The sequence below is a fragment of the Alligator mississippiensis genome, chromosome 8 (genome assembly GCF_030867095.1).
Source record: "Alligator mississippiensis isolate rAllMis1 chromosome 8, rAllMis1, whole genome shotgun sequence".
Taxonomy (NCBI): Eukaryota; Metazoa; Chordata; order Crocodylia; family Alligatoridae; genus Alligator; species Alligator mississippiensis.
The window spans coordinates 68,253,566-68,273,251 of record NC_081831.1 but is presented as its reverse complement, the minus strand read 5'-3'; the positions used below and the strand labels follow the sequence as shown (position 1 = coordinate 68,273,251).

The 19,686-nt window shown below is 45.7% G+C and overlaps 1 protein-coding gene across 3 annotated transcripts in view; it reads left to right on the top strand.

Moving 5' to 3' along the window:
- Positions 1-19,686, top strand: part of COL4A5 (collagen type IV alpha 5 chain) — a 133,569-nt gene that overhangs the window by 70,521 nt on the left and 43,362 nt on the right. For all 3 annotated transcript variants that reach the window (XR_009464002.1, XM_019487801.2, XM_059732819.1), the window contains exons 18-30: positions 49-90; positions 1,168-1,300; positions 2,773-2,946; positions 5,409-5,492; positions 10,593-10,685; positions 11,773-11,843; positions 12,055-12,246; positions 12,747-12,915; positions 13,862-13,954; positions 14,038-14,142; positions 16,900-16,997; positions 18,501-18,651; positions 19,354-19,467. Coding sequence is in view for 2 of the 3 variants with exons in the window: in XM_019487801.2 (XP_019343346.1) it covers positions 49-90; positions 1,168-1,300; positions 2,773-2,946; positions 5,409-5,492; positions 10,593-10,685; positions 11,773-11,843; positions 12,055-12,246; positions 12,747-12,915; positions 13,862-13,954; positions 14,038-14,142; positions 16,900-16,997; positions 18,501-18,651; positions 19,354-19,467 (1,519 nt within the window). In the remaining variant the exon portion in view is untranslated. The remainder of the gene's footprint in view (positions 1-48; positions 91-1,167; positions 1,301-2,772; positions 2,947-5,408; positions 5,493-10,592; positions 10,686-11,772; positions 11,844-12,054; positions 12,247-12,746; positions 12,916-13,861; positions 13,955-14,037; positions 14,143-16,899; positions 16,998-18,500; positions 18,652-19,353; positions 19,468-19,686) is intronic.

The following is a 19,686-nucleotide window of genomic DNA, read 5'->3' as shown; positions in this document are numbered from 1 at the left end:
CTCTTATATGCCAAATGCCATTTAAGAACCCCTCCGTTTCATTGACAGGGTGAGAAAGGTGAAAGTGGTCCTCCTGGTCCTCCTGGAAGGGTATGTTGCTTGTTGCTTTCTTTTCTTCCTGTGGTTGGCAGCATGCTGCTTTGTCTCTACATTCTTTCCAGATTACCTGAATGAAGGGCACTTCACGCTCAAATGCTTGTCTCCCAAAATAAACTTGTCAGTTCCATAAATAAAAAACCACACCTTTCAAATCATGCTTCACTCCTGGACCAGAATGACTACAACAATAACATTATACAGATTACAGTGGTTGGCAGGAGAGACTCTAGTTATTGACAGCCTGTGAGAAGTTGGCAGGTAGCTTAAATGTTGACCATCACAATTGGGGTTTCTGTCCTTCAGGATAGGGTAAACCTGCCCTCTAGAATCCCTCAGTAACAAACCCAAGGCCAGATAATGATCTCACATCCACTAACTTAAATCAGTCATCTCCTTTGTGAAAGCCAGTGGACTAAAAGAAGCCTAATGTAGGTGACATTATAGAGAGCAATCATGCGATACATTCAAGTGACTTGTCTTTAGGGTTGGTATCCAATACCCTCGGTTCAGTGAGAAATAAGTTTCTTCATGGCAGTTCCACTGAAACCAATGGTAGAGCCAGTTTGGTTGGTGTAAAATCAGAATATATCCTTTGGACATGTTCCTGTTGACTTGTATCTGTGTAATGAAGCAGAAATTGGCCCCTACCTGTAGTTAAAACTGCAGTTTTATAAAGGAAATGAGACCAAATGAAAGCAAAAAGATTTAAAATGTCCACAGTAAAGGTACCATAATTTCAGGGGTATGTCAGCCTTCCGCCTTCAGTGTCCTGGGAAACAGCTGTCCTTAGAAGGTTGGTTATGGAATTTCTTGCTTTTTCACTCTAGCACTTCTCAAAAACAAGAATGATAAGTCAGCTTGTATTTTTAGTAAACCTCATGCAAATTCTGTACAGGCTTGTGATATTAGTGAATTGGCTTGCTCTCTTTTTTAATTATTAAGATGGATTTGGGATAGCAGTGGATTAGGAAGATCCTGTCATTAATAATAGGTTTTGAAATGCCTTGCACTGGTTCTTCACATGTTTATCTTTTCAGTCATTTATTTTTTGACTTGTGAATATAACAGATAATTTCAAGACCAGGAAATGGTGCAACAGTGGGACCAAAAGGTAGCAAAGGATTGTCAGGTCTTCCAGGATCCAAAGGGGAACGTGGATATCCTGGCTTGCCAGGTCCTCCAGGATTGCCAGGTCCTCCAGGTAACAGAGCATAAAATGAGGTATATGTATGTCACAAGTTCTGATTGGATATTTAGCATCATGAGATTAACTACCTAATGGGCTTCACATAATAATCACCATCATAGCTGGATCATTCTTGACAGAACTGAATATGCAGTGAAGGCAGATCTGTCTAGAGCTACCTTTGAATCCTAAAGATTGTCCTTGAGTACAGACACAATGCGGGAAAGCAGGGGCATAACAGGTTTGGACACTCATTCTCTATGCTTTAGCTGTTTGATACTGAAAAGAGGGGAGACACTAGTCTTTAGGACTGTAGTAGCTAAAGGGCATGAACAAAATTATTTTGCTGATTAAAGAGAAGTTTATGGAGTTATTTAACATGTTTTCACTGAATCCACTTCCGCTGTTTTATGTCTGCTCTGTCCCAGTAAGGGGAAATTAAAGGGCACTTTTATACTACCTGGTTAATTCAAGAATAAATCTAATGGGTTTGCTTCACTTACTGTGCTATAGGAGGAGTAGAAAGATGTAACAGTTACATTGGTTCAGCTGACACACACTGGCCATGTCTACATGTGTGCTTTATGTGCAGTAGCCTATTTTACTCTGCATTAAAGCATCACGTCAAAAATTGTGTTAATACGCTAATGCACAGTAAACATAGGCTACTGCACATTAAAGCTACTGTCACTAAAAAAGCGTGTGCTTTTGCTACTGCGCATTAGGGCAGCCTAATGTGCATTTATTTAGTACCTTACATTAGAGATACTAAATTTAATGCGCAGTAGCAAAAGCACATTAACAAACGTGTAGATACACCCACTCAGAAGCAGTAAATTCCCCAACACTGATAATTTTAAAAAGTATAGCTATTTATACGTCTACACACCAAAGGTGTTTTCACTGTTTGGATGCAGTGTATATTACCAGTTTCATTTGCATGAGAAGAGAGAGTTTGTGCTGGACTGGTTAACCTATTAAATACAGATTTCAGTATAGGCTGGCCAACTATTTGATAGTGGCGAAGATGACAGTACAAGTTTAGAAAAGGGTCAGGCAGAGAGAACTATGTTTTTCACAAGACTGCAAAGGGATGTAAGCACAACTCTAAAGTTATGACATGTAAATAAACCTTTCTTCCAGTATTTCCGTTCATTAATCCTGTTTTATTTCCTTTCTTAACTAAATTGTTTACTAAAATGTTGAGTCTCAAGGTCAGGTTTTCAAACAAAAATCTCTGCACAAGCAGTCTGCCTGCCTGCCTCAAGCACCATACATATACCATTGTATGCACAAATTAGTATGCTTTTAGTTTTGCTTTCCATCTACCAGCCTTGTTTGAAACCTTCATCCTGTAGTATAATTTCTCTCTCATGATTACATATGTGAAGGTTTAATATTGTCAGTCTGGCCAAATATTACCACCTTGACAAAAGTTATGATTCAGATATAAGAGCTACTAAGGAGTTAATGTTTTCCCATCCAAGGAATCACAACTCTTGGCCCTCCTGGCCCACCTGGATTGCCAGGTGAGAGAGGACAGAAGGGGGATCAGGGTTTACCTGGAATTTCCATACCTGGACAGCCTGGACTCGATGGACAACCTGGACCACCTGGACCGCCAGGTCCCCCTGGACGTCCTGGATCAGCTGTTCCTTCTCGTAAGTGATGTCTTCACTGCCTTGTAGCCTTGAAACACTTAATATATAGGAAAAGATACTAAACGGTATTTAATGTTGGGGGGTTTTCCCCCTTCTCGCTCCAGGGACGCAATTCAGCTATTGTTGAAGTATTGGGAAGGTAGCAATGACTTCAAGTCATCTTTGAGCTTCCCCTAAACAAGCTCATGGTGCAAGTTGGAGTGCCCAAAAGACTGCTCTAACTTTAGTTCTGTGGGAACTATTACACTGACTGGAAATCAGTGGTATGAAGTGCAGTCTGATCCTGTCATATTTCCTTCCACCTCCAGCTAGCCCTGTTACATCTCTGTAAAGCCAGTTATAGAACCTTATTACAGCCATGATTGCTCTATGAGCGGCAGTTCCCTGTGGCTGTGCTGCACCATTCCAGTGGCACAGTAATATTTACTTACTAAGGTTGAATATAGGGTCTTAGGGGTGCAGCATAATATTCTTCCTCCTCACGCTAATACAGAGGTGAGCAAAATCTGGCCTGAGAGCCAAATCTGGCCCACCAGGCCATTTCATCTGGCCCACAGGCACCCACCACTGTTGTGAGCACTGGGGGACCTGCTCAGCTTCCCTGGCCTCCAGTAGCAACTTCCGTCCCTGCTGCAATGCCTGCTCCTGGCAGCAGGTAGGGAAGCAGTGGGGGGCTGGGGTGAGCTAAAGCTCGGTGGAAGTGTAGAGCTGGGGCTGGCGGGAGCGCAGAGTCCAGGGCCCGCACCCAGGGGGGCAGTGGGAGCACCGTGCTCAGGTGGGCAGGGTGTGGATGTGAGTGTGTAGGGTGTGAAGGAGGGTGGGAGGGTATGGGGACCTCCCTCACATACTCCCTCCCATAGCACACAGCCCCTGCTGTCAGTGGCAGCAGCAGCTGGCAGGCCCTTGGGGTACTCGCTCTGGGTGGCATATGGCTCCAGCCAGTTCTGGGAACTGCACATGGTGGCCAGGAGCCAGGGTAGCTAACCTCTATTACACGAGGTTCATGTACAGCTCCTGGGACTTGTGCACCACTGGGGGAAGCCCTGTGTGGTGGAGCCAGCTGCCTTCCCTGCTCCCTGCCACCACATGTAGCTCCTGAGACTGGAGGGAGAAAGGAGCTGCACTTTCTTTGGAAGTGGAGGAGAGCCCTGCCCCCTGCTTCCCAGCAGAGTCCTGGGATGTACATGTGGTGGCAGGAAGTGGGGAAGGCAGATGAGTGCATCACGTGGGGCTTCCCCCTGGTTGTACACGAGTCCCGAGAGCTACACATGAACCTCGCACAGTAGAGGCAGGCTGGCCTGCTTTTGTTCCTTGCCATCATATGCAGCTCCCAAAACTGGCTGGAGCTGTGCACTGCTGTGTGGGCCATGAGCACCCTGAGGGCCTGCTGCTGCTACTGCTGGTGGCAGCAGGGGCTGTGCATCATGGCGGGGGGGTTCTTGGGGTCCCACATTCATGACTCTCCTTCATACCCCACAGACCCCACACACTGCCCCCACAACCCGCCCACATATATACACCCTGCAACATACGCCACACACACAGTCACACCCTCTCACAAATCCCATACACACCTTACTATACACTCCCCCCAACCACACACCACATGTTGCCCCACACACCCTCCACACAGATTATACAAGAGTAAGATTTTATTTTTGACCTATTATGCATTCACCTCTAGATACACTACACAGACACAAATCAGGACAGAAATATTATTTGAAATAAAATTAAAAGATGTTATAATAAATGTTTGACTCAGTATATGATTTGCTTTTTTTCTGGTTCCAAGGTAGCACCCCTCCCCTCCCAAAAGGAGTGCTTCTGGGGGCAGGGGGAGGGACTTCCAGTGGTAAAAGTCAGGGGTTAGGGGTGAGATTTCAAGATGGTAACCAGGGGGCAGGGCACCTGTCATGGAACAGGGTTACCATTACAGCACTAGACAGCTCACCAAAACTTATTAAGTGACCCTCCAGCCAAAATAATTGCCCACCATGTGCTAACAGAACCCACTTGTTAAAAGTAATCAAGGGTGTGTTGACTTTTGGACTTCAAGGGGGATTAAATTCCCCTGTTCCATGCTTTAGTGATTAAATTGAGTCCCTACAATTAGACTAATAACTCCTTAGAGGACAGTTATTTTTACAATTTACTATCATATGTGAAATGTAATCTGTGATTTAAATGAAGACTCCACAATGATTGCTGAGGTATGGGGACTGCAAAGAGAGGGTGGGAGATAGCTGAGGTTAAAGAGGAATGCTTGTGATTGGGGTAGAGATATAGTTCCCTGTTTCCTTCCATGTTATGACTGTGGTGTTGATGCATTGTTCAGTCTAGAAGCCTCAGCTCAAAGTTACCAAAGGGTTTATTGTAGGATAATGTAGTGAGCTTCCCCAGTCTCAGGATTCAGTACAGTGCAGAAGAACTAACTCTCTCAATGCTCTTTTTCTCCTTAGGAAATGGATTATGTGAGCCAGGGCCCCCAGGTCCTCCAGGTCCTCCAGGAGACCAAGGCTTTATGGGGGAGCAAGGCCAGAAAGGTGCAGTATCGTAACTAAGCTGTTTCTCTTCCTTGTAGCTAAAGCTGCCTTTATAGTTAATTACTATATTAGAAAGGAACAAAGCATCCACTCTCTCTAGGATGGTGAGGCAACTGTCCTGTGCTGTCAGAAGTAAACATCTGTTTTATTTGGATTAAAGTCCTGTGGCCAAACCCTCAGCAGAAGTGAAATCAGTTTGGGATGTTATGTAGACCTGGAGTGAAATCAGTTTGTGATGATACATTGACTTGCACTGCCTGAGGATATAGTTTTTGATGAACATTGTGTTTATGATGAAGAGGAGATTGTGATTTAGGAGTATTGCTATCAGGTGAGGCCAAATTCTTTATAGTTCTGTTTGGCATATCCAGGTGAAAGAGTTTACACCTGATTCATTGGAAGTCCAGACTTCATGTCATAAGAGCAAAGTAAAATCTCAAAATATACAAATGCGAGGGGTATGATCTGAGTTTAGCCATTTAAAGTAAGTCCAATAACCCAAGGGTCAGATATTTATTTTGGTCTCCCATTTCTAGAGGGATGGGCTTGTAGGGAAGGTGTTGCACTGGGACAGAAAAAGTCTACATTCCCTTCATAGCTCAGCTACAGACTTCTTGAGTGATTTTGAGCAAGCCACATAATTTTGTGCCTCTGTAAAATAGGGTTAACTGTACTTCCTCCACTTCCCAATGGGCTTTTTGACAATCTACTTGGTAATGCATGCAAAGTGTTAGTTACTCCAGTGATATGCATCAGAGAATGGTCTATTACAGGGGTTCCTAAAGTTTTTATGCCGTGGCCCGGCAAACCGCGGCCCGGAAGTGGCCGTTGCCTGGCAAACCGCGGCCCAGCAGTCACAGCCGACCACGGCCAGAATTTCCGGCCGGGAGACAGGTAAGGATACCCCCACCCCCTGGGTGGGGGTGGAGGGGGTGGGCCAAACCCTGCACTGCTGTGGGGCCTGCGGAAGGAGCTGCGGCCTGTTCACCTGGCTCGGGGGGCCGCGGTTTGCCGGTCCACAGCCACTTCCAGTCCAGCAGCCGACCATGCTGTGGACTGGCAGCTGACCCACCACAGCCCGGGGATTGAGAACCCCTTGTCTATTATATAAGAGTATTGCTTTGGCATGCAGGGTTGAAACCAGGAAGGCCAAAGGAGTTGCAGCTAGCAAGGGACATGAAGGGTAATAAGAAGGATTTCTACAAGTATATCAGCAGCAAGAGGAGGAGCAAGGAAAGTGTGGGTCCTTCACTAAATGAGGGAGGCAACCTAGTGGCAGAGGATGCAGAAAAGGCTGAAGTAATCAATTCCTTTTTCCCCTCCATCTTCACAGGCAAGGTCAGCGCCCATACTACTGCACCTGGCAGCACAGTTTGGGGAGGAAGCAACAGTGGCAAAAGAACAGTTTAGGGCCTGTTTAGAAAAGCTGGATGTGTACAAGTCCATGGGGCCAGATAGGATGCATCTGAGAGTGCTGAGGGAGTTGGCCAATGGATTACAGAACCTCTGGCCATCATCTTTAAAAACTCATGGCAATTGGGAGAGGTCCTGGATGATTGGAAAAGGGTATATATAGTTCCTATCTTTAAGAAAGGGACTCGGAACTACAGACCAGTCAGCCTCATCTCAGTCACTGGAAGAATCATGGAGCAGGTCCTCAGGGAATCCATTCCTAAGCACTTAGAGGAGAAGGTGATTAAGAACATTCAGCATGAATTCACCAAGCACAAGTCATGACTGACCAACCTGATTGTCTTTTATGATGAGATGACTGGCTCTGTGGATGTGAGGAGAGCAGTGGATGTGATATACCTTGACTTCAGCAAAGCTTTTGATATGGTCTCCCACAACATTCTCGCAGGCAAGCTAAGGAAGTATGGGTTGGATGAATGGACTGTAAAGTGGATAGAAAACTGGCTGGATCGTCAGGTTCAGAGAGTAGTAGTCGATTGCTTGATGTCTGGTTGGCAGCCAGTCTCAAGTGAAGTGCCCAAGGGTCAGTCCTGGGGCCAGTTTTGTTCAATATCTTCATCAGTGACCTGAAAAATGACATAGAGTGCACCCTCAGCAAGTTTGCAGATGACACTAGCTGGGGCAGTAGTAATCACGCTGGAGGGTAGGGTTAGGATTCAGAGACCTTGACAAATTGGAGGATTGGACCAAAAGAAATCTCATGAGGTTCAATAAGAATAAGTGCAAAGTCCTGCGCTTAAGACAGAACAATCCCAGCTACTTCGGCTGGGAACTGACTAGCTAAGCAGCAGCTCTGCAGAAGAGGACCTAGAGGTTACAGCGGACAATAAGTTGAAGATGAGCAAACAGTGTGCCCTTGTTGCGAAGAAGACTAACGGTATACTGGGCTGCATTAGTAGGACTGCTGCCGGCTGATTGAGGGAAGTGATTATTTCTCTCAATTCAGCACTGGTGAGGCCACATCTGGACTACTGTTTTGGGCCCCCACTACAGAAAGGATATGGACAGATTGGTGAGAGTCCAGTGGAGGGCAACAAAAACGGTTCGGGGGCTGGGGCATATGACTCATGAGGAGAGGCTGAGGGAACTGGGCATGTTTAGTCTCCAGAAGAGAAGATGGGGAATTTAATAACATCCTTCAATTAGCGAAAGGGTGGTTCAAAAGAGAATGGAGCCTGGACTGTTCTAGTGCAAGCGGATGACTGAACAAGAAGCAATGGTCTCAAACTGCAGCAAGGGAAGTTTACATTAGATATTAGGAAATTTTTTTCCCAGTAGGGACAGCAATTTCACATAAACCAGTATAAGTGATTGGAAACTGGTTCAAATCTGTAATGCAATAGAAGTTCAGTGTACATTAACCACTTTCAAAATAGCCAAAACCTATTTAAGTTAAACCTGGATGAATGTAGTATCAGACTTAACTGATTTAGGTAGAGGTGCACTGATATATCGGTTGCATATCAGATTGGAACCCATTAAAGGAAAATTAACATTATCGGCTATTGGCTTCTTTTGGCCAGTGTAGCTGATGATGTCACTTTTAAATACAATATACCTTCTGGCTGGGGTCCCTGGACACCATGTGCATGCATGCAGTTGCACACAGAAAAGCAGCTGGGCAGCACGGAGAGCAGCTCCCTGCAGGTGAGTTTGTGGAGGCAAAGGGGCGGGGGAGGGGTGCAGATCAAGACTCCCATGGCGAGGGAGGGAGTAGGCCAGGGACTGGGGCTGTGGATGCTGCCCAACCAGGGCAGTGAATGGGACCGGGGTTAGGAGTGGGACAAAGCTGCAAGTGGCTCGTCCAGGGGGCATGGGAGGGGAGAGGAGTGGGGGCAGTTCCCCACCGGTGCACGCACCCCCTGGGGGTGGCATGGGGGGGTACATGTTTCCCTCTCTCCCTCCCCTCCCCCCCCCGATTTGTGCACGGCTTGGATAGGGGTTGCTCGCTGCAGGCTTGGGGCTCGCTGCAGGCTTGGGGTAGCCACCCTGCTGCCTTTCCCCCAGGAGCCCCATGCCAGCCACACATTCCCTGCCTGCCAGCAGTGGTGGGGGAACTAATTTGTCCCCCTCACCGCTGGGTGGGCAGGGGGCACACGTCTGGCATGGGGTTCCTGAGGGAAAGGCAGCAGAGCAGAGAGCCCTGAGCCCACAGTGGGCAGCCTGCATCCACCCTTGCCCTGTTTGGCTCCACTCTGGTTAAAAGCATCTTCACTCTTAAAAATGGTGGTGGCAGTACTTGAACTAAAGTTCATTTGACAAGCTTTAGTTCAAGTGCCCCTGCACCATTTTAAGCACTGGGATGCTGATCCCCTTGACAAGCTTCCCATGGCTCTGTTCTGCTCCCTGCCCCAGCCCTGGGTCCCATTCACCACCCTGCCTGGGCAGCACCCCAGCTCCTACCTCTGCCCCACTCCCTCCCTCACTATGGGGGCTTTGATCTAAACCCCCCCACCCATACCTCTTCCCTCCCCCATGCCCCTTCCCCTCCACAGACTTACCTGCAGGGAGCTGCTCTCCATGCTGCCCAGCTGCATTCCTGTAAATTGGTTATTGGACGATATGACTGGTTAATAATCAGCTATCGATATCAGCCAAGAAAATCTTTATTGGTGCACCCCTAGATTTAAGTTAAATTGGTGTATTGAACTTCTGTCCCAGATTGCCTCCAGATTCAAGTTAACTCACAGTCTTCTGGCATCCCAGGATGCTTTGCACCTCCCCCACATACCCTCCCCTCTCTGAGTGGGTAGGCTAGCCTTGGCCCAAGCTGTCTGCTCCAGCTGAGGAGGGAGGCATGCTCTAGTGCCCCCTGGCTTCTGGCTTGGGCCACTGCAAGCATGTGGCTGCATTTCCATTTAAAATTTAAAATTAAAACTGAATGTCTGTTCACTAACTTATTGGTTCAATCTATGGCGCTTAGACTAACCTGCAAAGATTGGATTGATTCTGTCTGCATTTAGCACAGGAGGGTAGTAAAACACTGGAACAGGCTGCCCAGAGAGGTTGTGTAATCTCCATCCTTGGAGGTTTTTAAGATCTGGCTAGACAAAGCCTTGGCTGGGGTGTTACAGTTGGGGATGGTCCTGCTTTGAGCAGGAGGTTGGACTAGATGACTCCTGAGGTGCCCTCCAACCCTAATTTTCTATGATTCTATTTTACATCAAACCTCTACAAACCTCTTATGCTTTTTTTTAATAAAGTCTAATTAGCATGTGGTCATGTTAACAGTATTTTGCTAAGGATTTCTAATACAGTATTTGTTGTTTTACCTTCTGGGAATCTTCATAATTAAAGTTCCTGACTATCACTTAATGTATTTGGAAATCCCAGCTCCATATATTGAAAGATTTGCTGACTGAAAATTTTGCTTGTTGGAAAAAGATCCACATCTGGATTCCTGAATCCAGAAAGGTTGTTTTCATTTAACTAAGGAAACTCCAGCAGATCTTACTGCAGCTTTGGTTGAGTCCTAATACTCAAGAAGGCAAAACTGGATGTATATGGAAAGCCTTCTACTACTGTATTTTTAAAAAATTGTGCAATTTTATAAAATCCTTCTTTTAAGCTCTATAATCATTAATAAAAAAATATTTATATCTGTACTTCTAATATGATTCTTTCTAGGTGATAAGGGAGATACATGCTTCAATTGTATAGGAAATGGCATATCAGGGCCTCCTGGGGAGAGGGGACCGGTTGGACCTCCAGGTAGCCTAGGTAAGAAAAATTGGTCTTCATCAGTTTTCTTTTTATTTTATGTAATATGTTTTACAAAGAGTTTTCTACATGTGATCATACATTTCTATGCAAATTTAGATACAAGAGTGCAAGCTCTGACGTGCAAATGTACATATGGTAGACACAATTAAGGGCATCACTGAGTTCATGCAGCCACAGGCTGGGAGCATTGTAAACATTTTTTTTTAAATCTGGGTCTTAAGGATCATATTTCAAAACACTGTAGGTGCTCCTGATCAAAGCACTGTGCTTGCTTAAATAATGGGGTGTTATCTTTTTTCCTGATAAAAGCACTGTGCTTACTAAGTAAAGGTATATTATCTACTACAGAGAGAGAGAAGTGAATTTCAACTCCTTTCTTTTCCCAAAAAGACAGAAGAACCAGATTGGAGATTTCTAGGGGGAGGAAGGTAGCCCCTTTCAGTATCATTGGCATAAAAACTTAATTAAAAATTTGTTTTACTTTGTGAAAATCAAGCTCTTCAAACCAAAAGGATGTATTTGGTCTGGGTCTCAGTGAGTACTTGCAATACCAATGACTTCTTTGTAGTTGTAGTCCTAAATAACATAAATTGATGTGTCTCAGCAGGTTTTAGAGAGACAAATAATCTATTCAGTGATTTTGAGGGTGTAAGTAGCATGATTTATCTACAAGATTAGATTTAGGTGTTATTTATATTGAGAGCCAGTCTCAATATCAGAGTTGGTGGGGGTGGAGTAAAGTTCTCATTACCTTTTCACAATGTTGTAATCATTTCAAAATACTTTAGGATTAGCATTCATTTTTCAAATGTTTCCAAGTGCCCATTTTTTACAAGAGATTTAGGCATTTAGGTACCTGAGTTCAACTGTCTTCTTATGAGACTTAGAGTATGAAGCCCCTAAATATTATTTGGAAAATTGGCCTTAGGCTTCTAAGTCATTTAGGGATTTTTCAGAATTTTAGTTCACTCTAACTCTTTACTCAGTCTCAACTAGAATTTTCAGCAAACTACAGTAAGCATGTAGATCTTCATGGCTTTCATAGTTCTATTCATAAAGCTTCTCCCTCTGTCTCTCTCATCAGGACCTCCTGGTTTCCCTGGACCAAAAGGTGAAAAAGGACTTCCTGGCTTAGCTGGGCTGGAAGGGCAACGAGTAAGTGTTATAACTATCTTCTGTGGAGGACTTAAGAGTTTAGTTTGTTTTAAATTAAATATCAATTAAGTATTAACTAATTCTCCATTTGTGGACTTGTGCAGAAGTGGATTCATTTCCATCCTTACTACCACGAATCTGTTTATATTCGGCAATCTACAGAAGAGGTTGAGTGTAAAATAAATAACCTGAAATAATGTTCTTTTCTTAGGGATTTCCAGGACCTCCAGGTGCCCCTGGGCGACCTGGTCCCAAAGGGGACCCAGGGGACATCCTCACTTTTCCAGGAATGAAGGGTGAAAAAGGAGACCCTGGTTTCCCAGGACCTCCAGGTCTTCCTGGTATAGATGGGTCTCCTGGACGAGATGGACTGCCAGGTCTTCCTGGACCCAAAGGGGAGTCTGTAAGTTGGGTTTTATAGACAGTATCTTAGGAAGTCCATGAACTCACTTGGGAAAATACCAATAGGGAGATGTACAGTTACAGTTTTCCTTAAGCAGAAGAGTAATAGAATAATATGGTAGACCCTGACTCTTCCCTACCCTGAGTATTGTACCATTTTTGCCCATCCCCTTTGTGTCAACACACTGCTTCTAAATGGGTCACTAGCGACAGCCAGTCCCTCCCAATAAACCAGTAGAGAAACTGCTCTTGAATGGGTGAACAAACTCAGCATCCTCCCAGTGTGGCTACCTACACAGCACCAAGAATAAAGGAACTAAAAATTCAACCTAGCCTGTAGTACAGTGTTAACGCACAGAGATATACTGGATAGAGGGTAGAAAGCTAGGAATACTTGCCTGAAAAGTTCTAAGCAAGAGCAGATGTTTCAGACAGCTTTAAAACTAGATATTCAGATCTTTCCAATACATATGACTGTCCTTTTTCCTTCTTTGTTTTCAGGGTAGTGTTGTCTTCAAAGGGGAAATGGGGCCTCTAGGTGATCCAGGAGTACCAGGTCTTCCTGGAGACAGAGGACCTATCGGACCTCCTGGTTTTGGCCCTCAAGGTCCACCAGGTGAAAAAGGCATTCAGGGTGTATCCGGTCGTCCAGGCCCCCCAGGAGTTCCTGGTAAGTCTGCTTCCATGTGTTGCTGAGTAATGCTCATAAAAGCAAGTTTACCTATAAGCCTCAGTAAAGCTTCTGAAATACTGGGTAGGGCTAAGTGCTGCAGGCATCTCAAAGAGTAATTCATCCTGGCATTTCTAAAGCTCCCTAGCAAAAAGCCACCAGGTGGTCACAATGTGTACCCTTTCTTCAGCTTTACTGAAATCTGAAGCCAAAGTTTATAAACTTAGGTTGTTTTAAAACTGGGAATGCCTTTCCATCTAAGTGTAGCCCAATAAATGTTGTCAACAAAGCAATTTTTATTATGATGTTGATCACCAGCAGGGAGCTCAGAAATGTCAGATGTAATGACTTAGTGAATAACAATTTATAGTGACAAGAAATACTGCAGTGTCTATGAAACAGGACACAGGGTCTCAAGGTAAGGCTTGTGAGGGATAGAACTATTCAAGAAAATGGAGGTTTTATTCATGTGAGAAGCAAGGATTTCTTAGGGTGATATTCTTTTATTGGACCAACTGTGTAGTTGGGATAGAGCTAAGCAAGCACTTGAAAGCTCATCTAGCTCTATTCTAGCTACACAGTTGATCCAAAAAAAGATATTGTTGTAAGAAATCCTTGTCTCTCACATAATTTCTGGACCATCACTTACATTACTGGTTTTATTCCTGCTGTTTATTTATTAGATAAGGTCACAGAATGTGGCTGTCATTCTTTCAGCTTGCTGAAAAGATCCATATTGCATTGCTCCAAAAACCTACTTACTCTCTTTAATAATCTTGCAGATGTGTCCATCCCTGGACCCAATTTATCAGTTTCAATAGAATTACAACAGTGGCAAATTGGAGAAATGTTGTATTGAATCCAGTACTTAGATCCTAGATGATAGCTGTCCTCCTGGGTTTATATACGCAGTAAAGTAATGCATCTGTATCCTTTTCACTGTCAGGTCCAAAAGGTGAGCCTGGTCAGACTCTTACAGAACAAGGAGTTCCAGGTGCCCCTGGTCCTCCCGGCAGAAATGGTGAACCAGGTCTTCCAGGTAAGAGAGAAACTAGTTGTCCAGGTAATATGGTGTGTTTCCCTTTAATTTGCTTTTGATAATTAAAATTACTTTATCTACAGGTGACCCTGGTCAGCCAGGTCAGTCTGGCTTACCAGGCATCCCAGGTGCAAAGGGAGAGCCAGGTCTGCCTGGCATTGGACTTCCAGGCCCACCAGGGCCAAAAGGTATGTTGATACCACATCTTTAGAAGAGTGACTTTTACTGGCCTTGGGTGGTGCTGTTCTCATAGTTAATCAATTCTCATAGCTTGCTCATTTCTCAAATCTTAGTCTTTAAAATGCCTAGCTGAAATTGCATACTCCTATTAAAATGCACTGGAAAAAACTCAATTTAGCTGTAGTCTTTCTTGTTTATTCTTCTCCATTTTATTAAAGCGTAGGCATTTAAATCAATTGTGAGGCCAAAAACAAGCAGGCAAAACACTACAAATTGTGATGGAGGATGATTTGAGCAGTGTGCAACTTACTTAACATAAACAATATGATCTTTAAGATCAGCCTCAAGATTCCATTTTTATGAAGAACACACAAAATGGGGAGCATCCCTCATCAGAAGGGGTAATGGAAAGAAAAGATTTACTGGGTACAGTGCACAGTGTGCACAGCTATCCAGGCCAAGTTGGGATACTTTGAGGCAACAACATAATTTTTGGCTGACTAGCCATAAAGGGCACATCCACACATGCAGGCACATGCACTTGCAGCAGCTCAAATAGGAGCGGCACAAATTTGAGCCAGGGATTTTTCCCTCGCTGCACTTGCCGGGACATCCACTTTGGTGTGGGGCAAGTTTTGCCACTTAGAACAAAATAACCTTGCCCAGATCTGCAGCCAGGGGGAGCTAGAGCCTGTGCTGGCCCCAGCAGTATAAAAACCTGCCCTGGCGAGCAGCTTAGGGTTACTTGCCCTCAGGAACTTCTGAGGCCCAACCACTTGGTATCTGGGGACACTATCCCTTGTGCTAGCTTGACTGCTGAAGCAGCCCTGACCTGGAGTAGCCCCTACCCCCTCTACCCACTGCAGCAGTCTGGCAGTAGGGGCTGCTGCCACCTGTGACAGCATCCACCCCCTTGGACATGCGGCCCCATGGCTGTGTGCCTTTCGGACTCGGATGGGGAACCCCCACTCTGCCATCTGGGTAGCTAGTGCCAAAAAGATGTGCTCCTTGCAGTGGCCTGCTTTGAACTGTCTAAGTGCGTCCTCTTTGCCCCAAATGGGCAAGAGGTCAGCCACCCCATCTGCCCTTTAGCTGGGTCTCCAGTGCTGGTCCTGGACAGGCTCCTCTGCCCAGGACTCACCACTTGTCTCACCAGCAGAGATTCTGGTGTTCCATTTAAAAACTGCAAATTCTCTGATAAGAAACTTAAATCCTCTCAATTAAATAGTGTTCTTTTGCTATTAAAATGAAATGCCACTATATATAGAGAGAGATCAGTTGGGTGATGTTTTATTGATATATTTACAAATTTAAAGCAATTTGGATGCCTACCGGTGCCTCTATCATCATAATAAAATAAATTCTAAATAGCTATACACTTTGGCATTTTTGGCTTTTTTGTCATAGAAAAATCAGAGCTGCCCTTACCCACTTCACTCATCAGGATGTGCAGCACTGATATGCCAGTGCCCTGCCCCTGCCCTTGCCTCTCACTCAACCCACAGCCTGCCCCCAGCCCCAGTCCCCTCACTCCTGACACACAGGGCCAGGTATGTGGGTGAGGGGTTTGCGGGGGTGGCTTGGGAGTGTGGGGTTTGTGGATGGATTGGGGGGGGGCAGCTCACAGACTGCCCCGCCCACAGGGGTCACAGTCTCCACCCCCCCAGGCCAGGGCCACCCACAGGGGCCACAGATCCCTTGACAGGGCCCACATGCCCCCCCCCGCAAGGGCTACAATCTGCCCCCACAGGAGCCAAAGCCCCCCCACAGGGTCCGTAGCAGCAGCCATTGGGGCGCTCGGGGCCCTCCTGGCACAGCCCCCTGTGTGGCACAGGGCAGCGCAGCATGGCCCTGGCCACCTGGCACCTGGTACTGTCTGTGCCACATGACACGGGCCCAGCCTGGCTCAGTGTGGCACAGGGCTGTATGCCTTCAAGCAGCTCCGGGCTGCTTGGGTTGTCACCCAGGGGCCGGCGCCGCTCACAGGGACACGTCGCGCTGGGCTGGATCCTGTACGCATGGAACCAGCCTGGCCCGACAGCACGGGCCAGTCAGAGCCCAAGAGGCCTGGAGCTGTCCGAAGGTGCATGGCCCATTGCCGCACTGAGCCAGGCTGGGCCTATGTATTGTGGCACAGGCAGCACCGGGTGCCAGGTGGCCAGGGCCGCGCCCTATGAGGGGCTGTGCCAAGAGGGCCCTGAGTGCCCTGACAGCTGCTGCTGCTGTGGGGGGGAAGGGGCCTGTGGGCCTTGCAAGGGACAGGCAGGGGATCCACCCCTCCCAAGCAGCCCCCCTCCATAGTCCCTTTCCCCGCCAGTCCTCCACACCCACACAACCCCAGCTCTAGCCCCACCTACCCCCAGTCCCTACTTACCTGAGGACAGAGCCCGGGTCCAGGTCACTGCAGCTTGCACCATTCCTTGTCCTGTGTGTGCTGCAGCATGCTGCACCACCAGGGCAAGGGGCAGCCGTAGAGATGTTCTGGCCAGCTACCAGAGCATCTCTTTGGAGGACCCAAGTCTCCAGTTGCCTCAGGGCATGGTCCTGGACCATGTCCTGCCCCACTTTTTTTCCCGTGGGTTTTCTTTTGATACCTGCATATACTTGTCCCTCAAGAGACACATGCAGGCTCATCTGGATGCACCCAAAGTGTCTCTTTCTTTCTCTCTCTCTCTCTTTTTTTTTCTTTTTTAAAAAGCCCTTGATAGTGTTTGCTGTGTCTGTCAACAGTATTATTGTTTTGTCCTGACCTCCTCGTGTTGTAGGTTTCCCTGGAGTGCCTGGCCCACCTGGAGCACCAGGAAGCCCTGGACGACCTGGTCTAGATGGGCCACCCGGACAGCCTGGTTTCCCAGGACAGAAGGTGTGATGATATCTATCATTCTGCTTGTGTTTTTGTGTGAATTAAAGATTGTACTTTATTGGGTTTTCATCTTTGCCAATGGAAAGTCCCTTCTCGATTTGGGTGGATATCACACCTATAATTTGCTTTTACCTCTCACACCTTAAAGGACACTCTCCAGTTATTTACTTTTTCTGACTTAGTGGGCACATCTACATGTTCATTAATGCACCTTAGTTACTCATTTAGTCTAGTACTTGCTTAATGAAGTACTAACTAAATGCATAGTAACTAGAGTTACTGCATAGTAGTGCCGGCGCATGGTTATTTTGTGATGCTTACTGCGCGTTAGCCTAATAACACTGCACAGTAGTTCATTGGCACGGTTTTTAATGGCCAACATGTTGCATAGTGTTTTAGGCTAATGCTCAGTAAACATCTTGTATAGATGTGCCCACTGTTGCAGTGCATTGCAGAGTCTGCTCTAACACCTTCAGTAACTGGCTCCTGAGGTCCTTAAGGCATGGGAAGTTAGCTAGGGAGCGGGTTCTAGTAGGCTGTTTTTATTTCAGCTTTAAACTGGTGGAGATGAAGGGGGTGAAATGGCCAATTTATAGATTAGTGGCTTGGAAAGAGGCATAAGTTCTTGTCTAGAAACAGATATCTTTGGAAAACAGAGAGACTTTTCTTTTAGTCCTTATGGCTCTTCTGAATTTGAGCAAAGGCATTAGCTAATCAGCAGAAACAGTCCTCTGGGGATATAGCAAACAGTGTTGTACCATCAGTTATTTTTTCAGCCCAGAGCTGATGGAAGAAGATATGCTCAAAGAGGACCACAATCAGAGCATTACTATTCTCCCCACCAGACACTTGTACCAAGAAGATTCCCAGAACCCTAAGAAGAGAATTTTGAACAGGATCCTTGTCACCATTGTCCAAATATGCACCATTGTACCCTTTCCCCCCTGGATTAATCATAGCTGTGGTCCTAACTCCATTCCAATAGCCATGAGAAGCGATGCAAGCTTGGTCTCCATGTCTTCCTTGCAAGATTAACCTTTTCTTCTCATTCCCTACTCCGTCCCGGAGTTTAACAGCATATATGTAGATCCCATCTCAGGTCTTCTGAAGTCTCTGTTCTTGGAGCTTTTACTTTCCCCCCATACTGACTGGGGAAGAGAGAAAGAGAGAAACTGACTCTGGTCAGGCACTCACTTAAATTGTGAGAGAGTTTCAAGTCTCTGCTCCAATTAATATTTAATTATTTATTCAAGTCCTTGCTATCCCTGAATTTTGAACAGGGTTTGAACATAGGCCTCACAGGTCTCAGATGCATACTGTGACAAACAGTGTATTCTGGGTGTGGGGGTCTTGCTCTCTGCTCCTCATGTTTGAGTCTGGGAAGAGGAAATACTGAGCAAAGGAATTAGACTCTAAAGTATTGTTTTATGTTTTAGCTGTCCAAGACATTTCCAGGAAGAGCTAAACTTGGAAATCTCAATCTTTTTCCCTTTGTCATTCCAGGGGGAACGTGGATTTGGTGTCCCAGGACCCCCAGGACCTCCAGGGCCAGTGGGTCCAAAAGGACTACTGGGACCCAAAGGGGATCCTGGCTTTCCAGGAAGCCCTGGTCTTCCAGGACGGGCAGGTTTTGATGGAGCTCCAGGGCCAAAAGGTAACAAGAACTCTACCCTCCTGTAACTTTTGAACTCAAAACAGCTCTTAAACATTGATAAATTCAGATTGGGATTACAAGCGTGTGACAGTAGTGGAGATAACTTATGTCAGGGATACTTTTCCACAGTACAGCCCTATTTATTTGCATGGATCTAAATGTAAAAGCAACTGGGGATTTGCTTTCTCAAGGAACAGGCAGGCAGAAGTGCGTGTTTGTATTTCTGAAAATCTAGTCTCTTGTTGCTAGAAGCAAATCCAAAGTGGTGATGATGTCAAACTTTAAATAGAGTGACTTTGTTAAGTTTGTTTTCACTTAATCTTTTTTATGTATTTACAAACAGTTCACATTAACATTTGCCAGAACTCTATTGTCGTATATGCCTGGTTTACTGTTTAGCAAAAATATTTGCTGCCAGTTTACATTAGACAAATGGATTATGGCATAAGAACACATCTGTGTATTCTGGAAATTTAAACTGGAGGCTCTTTATGCATAGGAAGAGAAAGTTTCCAGCCCATCTGTCAAAAGTGGCTTGTGAAATTATATATACAAATGGGTGCTTGCATCTCTAATTCCCTGTTTACATGCACAGTGTTCTCAAGACAATATATAGGCAGCACTCCACAAGCCATTTCTGAGAAACAGTGCAAATCCCTGAAATTCCTTGCTGAGTTGAATTGAATGAGAATTTCTTTTAAGGTGACCCTGGACCAAGTGGATCACCAGGGCTCTCAGGTCCACCAGGGTTCCCCGGCATTGGTGGTCAAGGTCCACCCGGACCACCTGGACCTCCAGGACCTTCAGGGCCACCAGGTAAGACTCAAGTGAATGTAGCTCTGGAGTAGTTGTTGATACATGACCAAGCTTACACCCCAGGAGAGGATGCTCACAAGGATCCCAGGAAAGAACTAATCAGTGAGGCAAGTCAGAGACTTTGTGCCCATTGACTTCAACTGGTACCCACTTCACAATTAGTGGAATAAATTTTGCCTTATTTTACATCCCATACGAGTCATTAGAAAGCACTAGGTT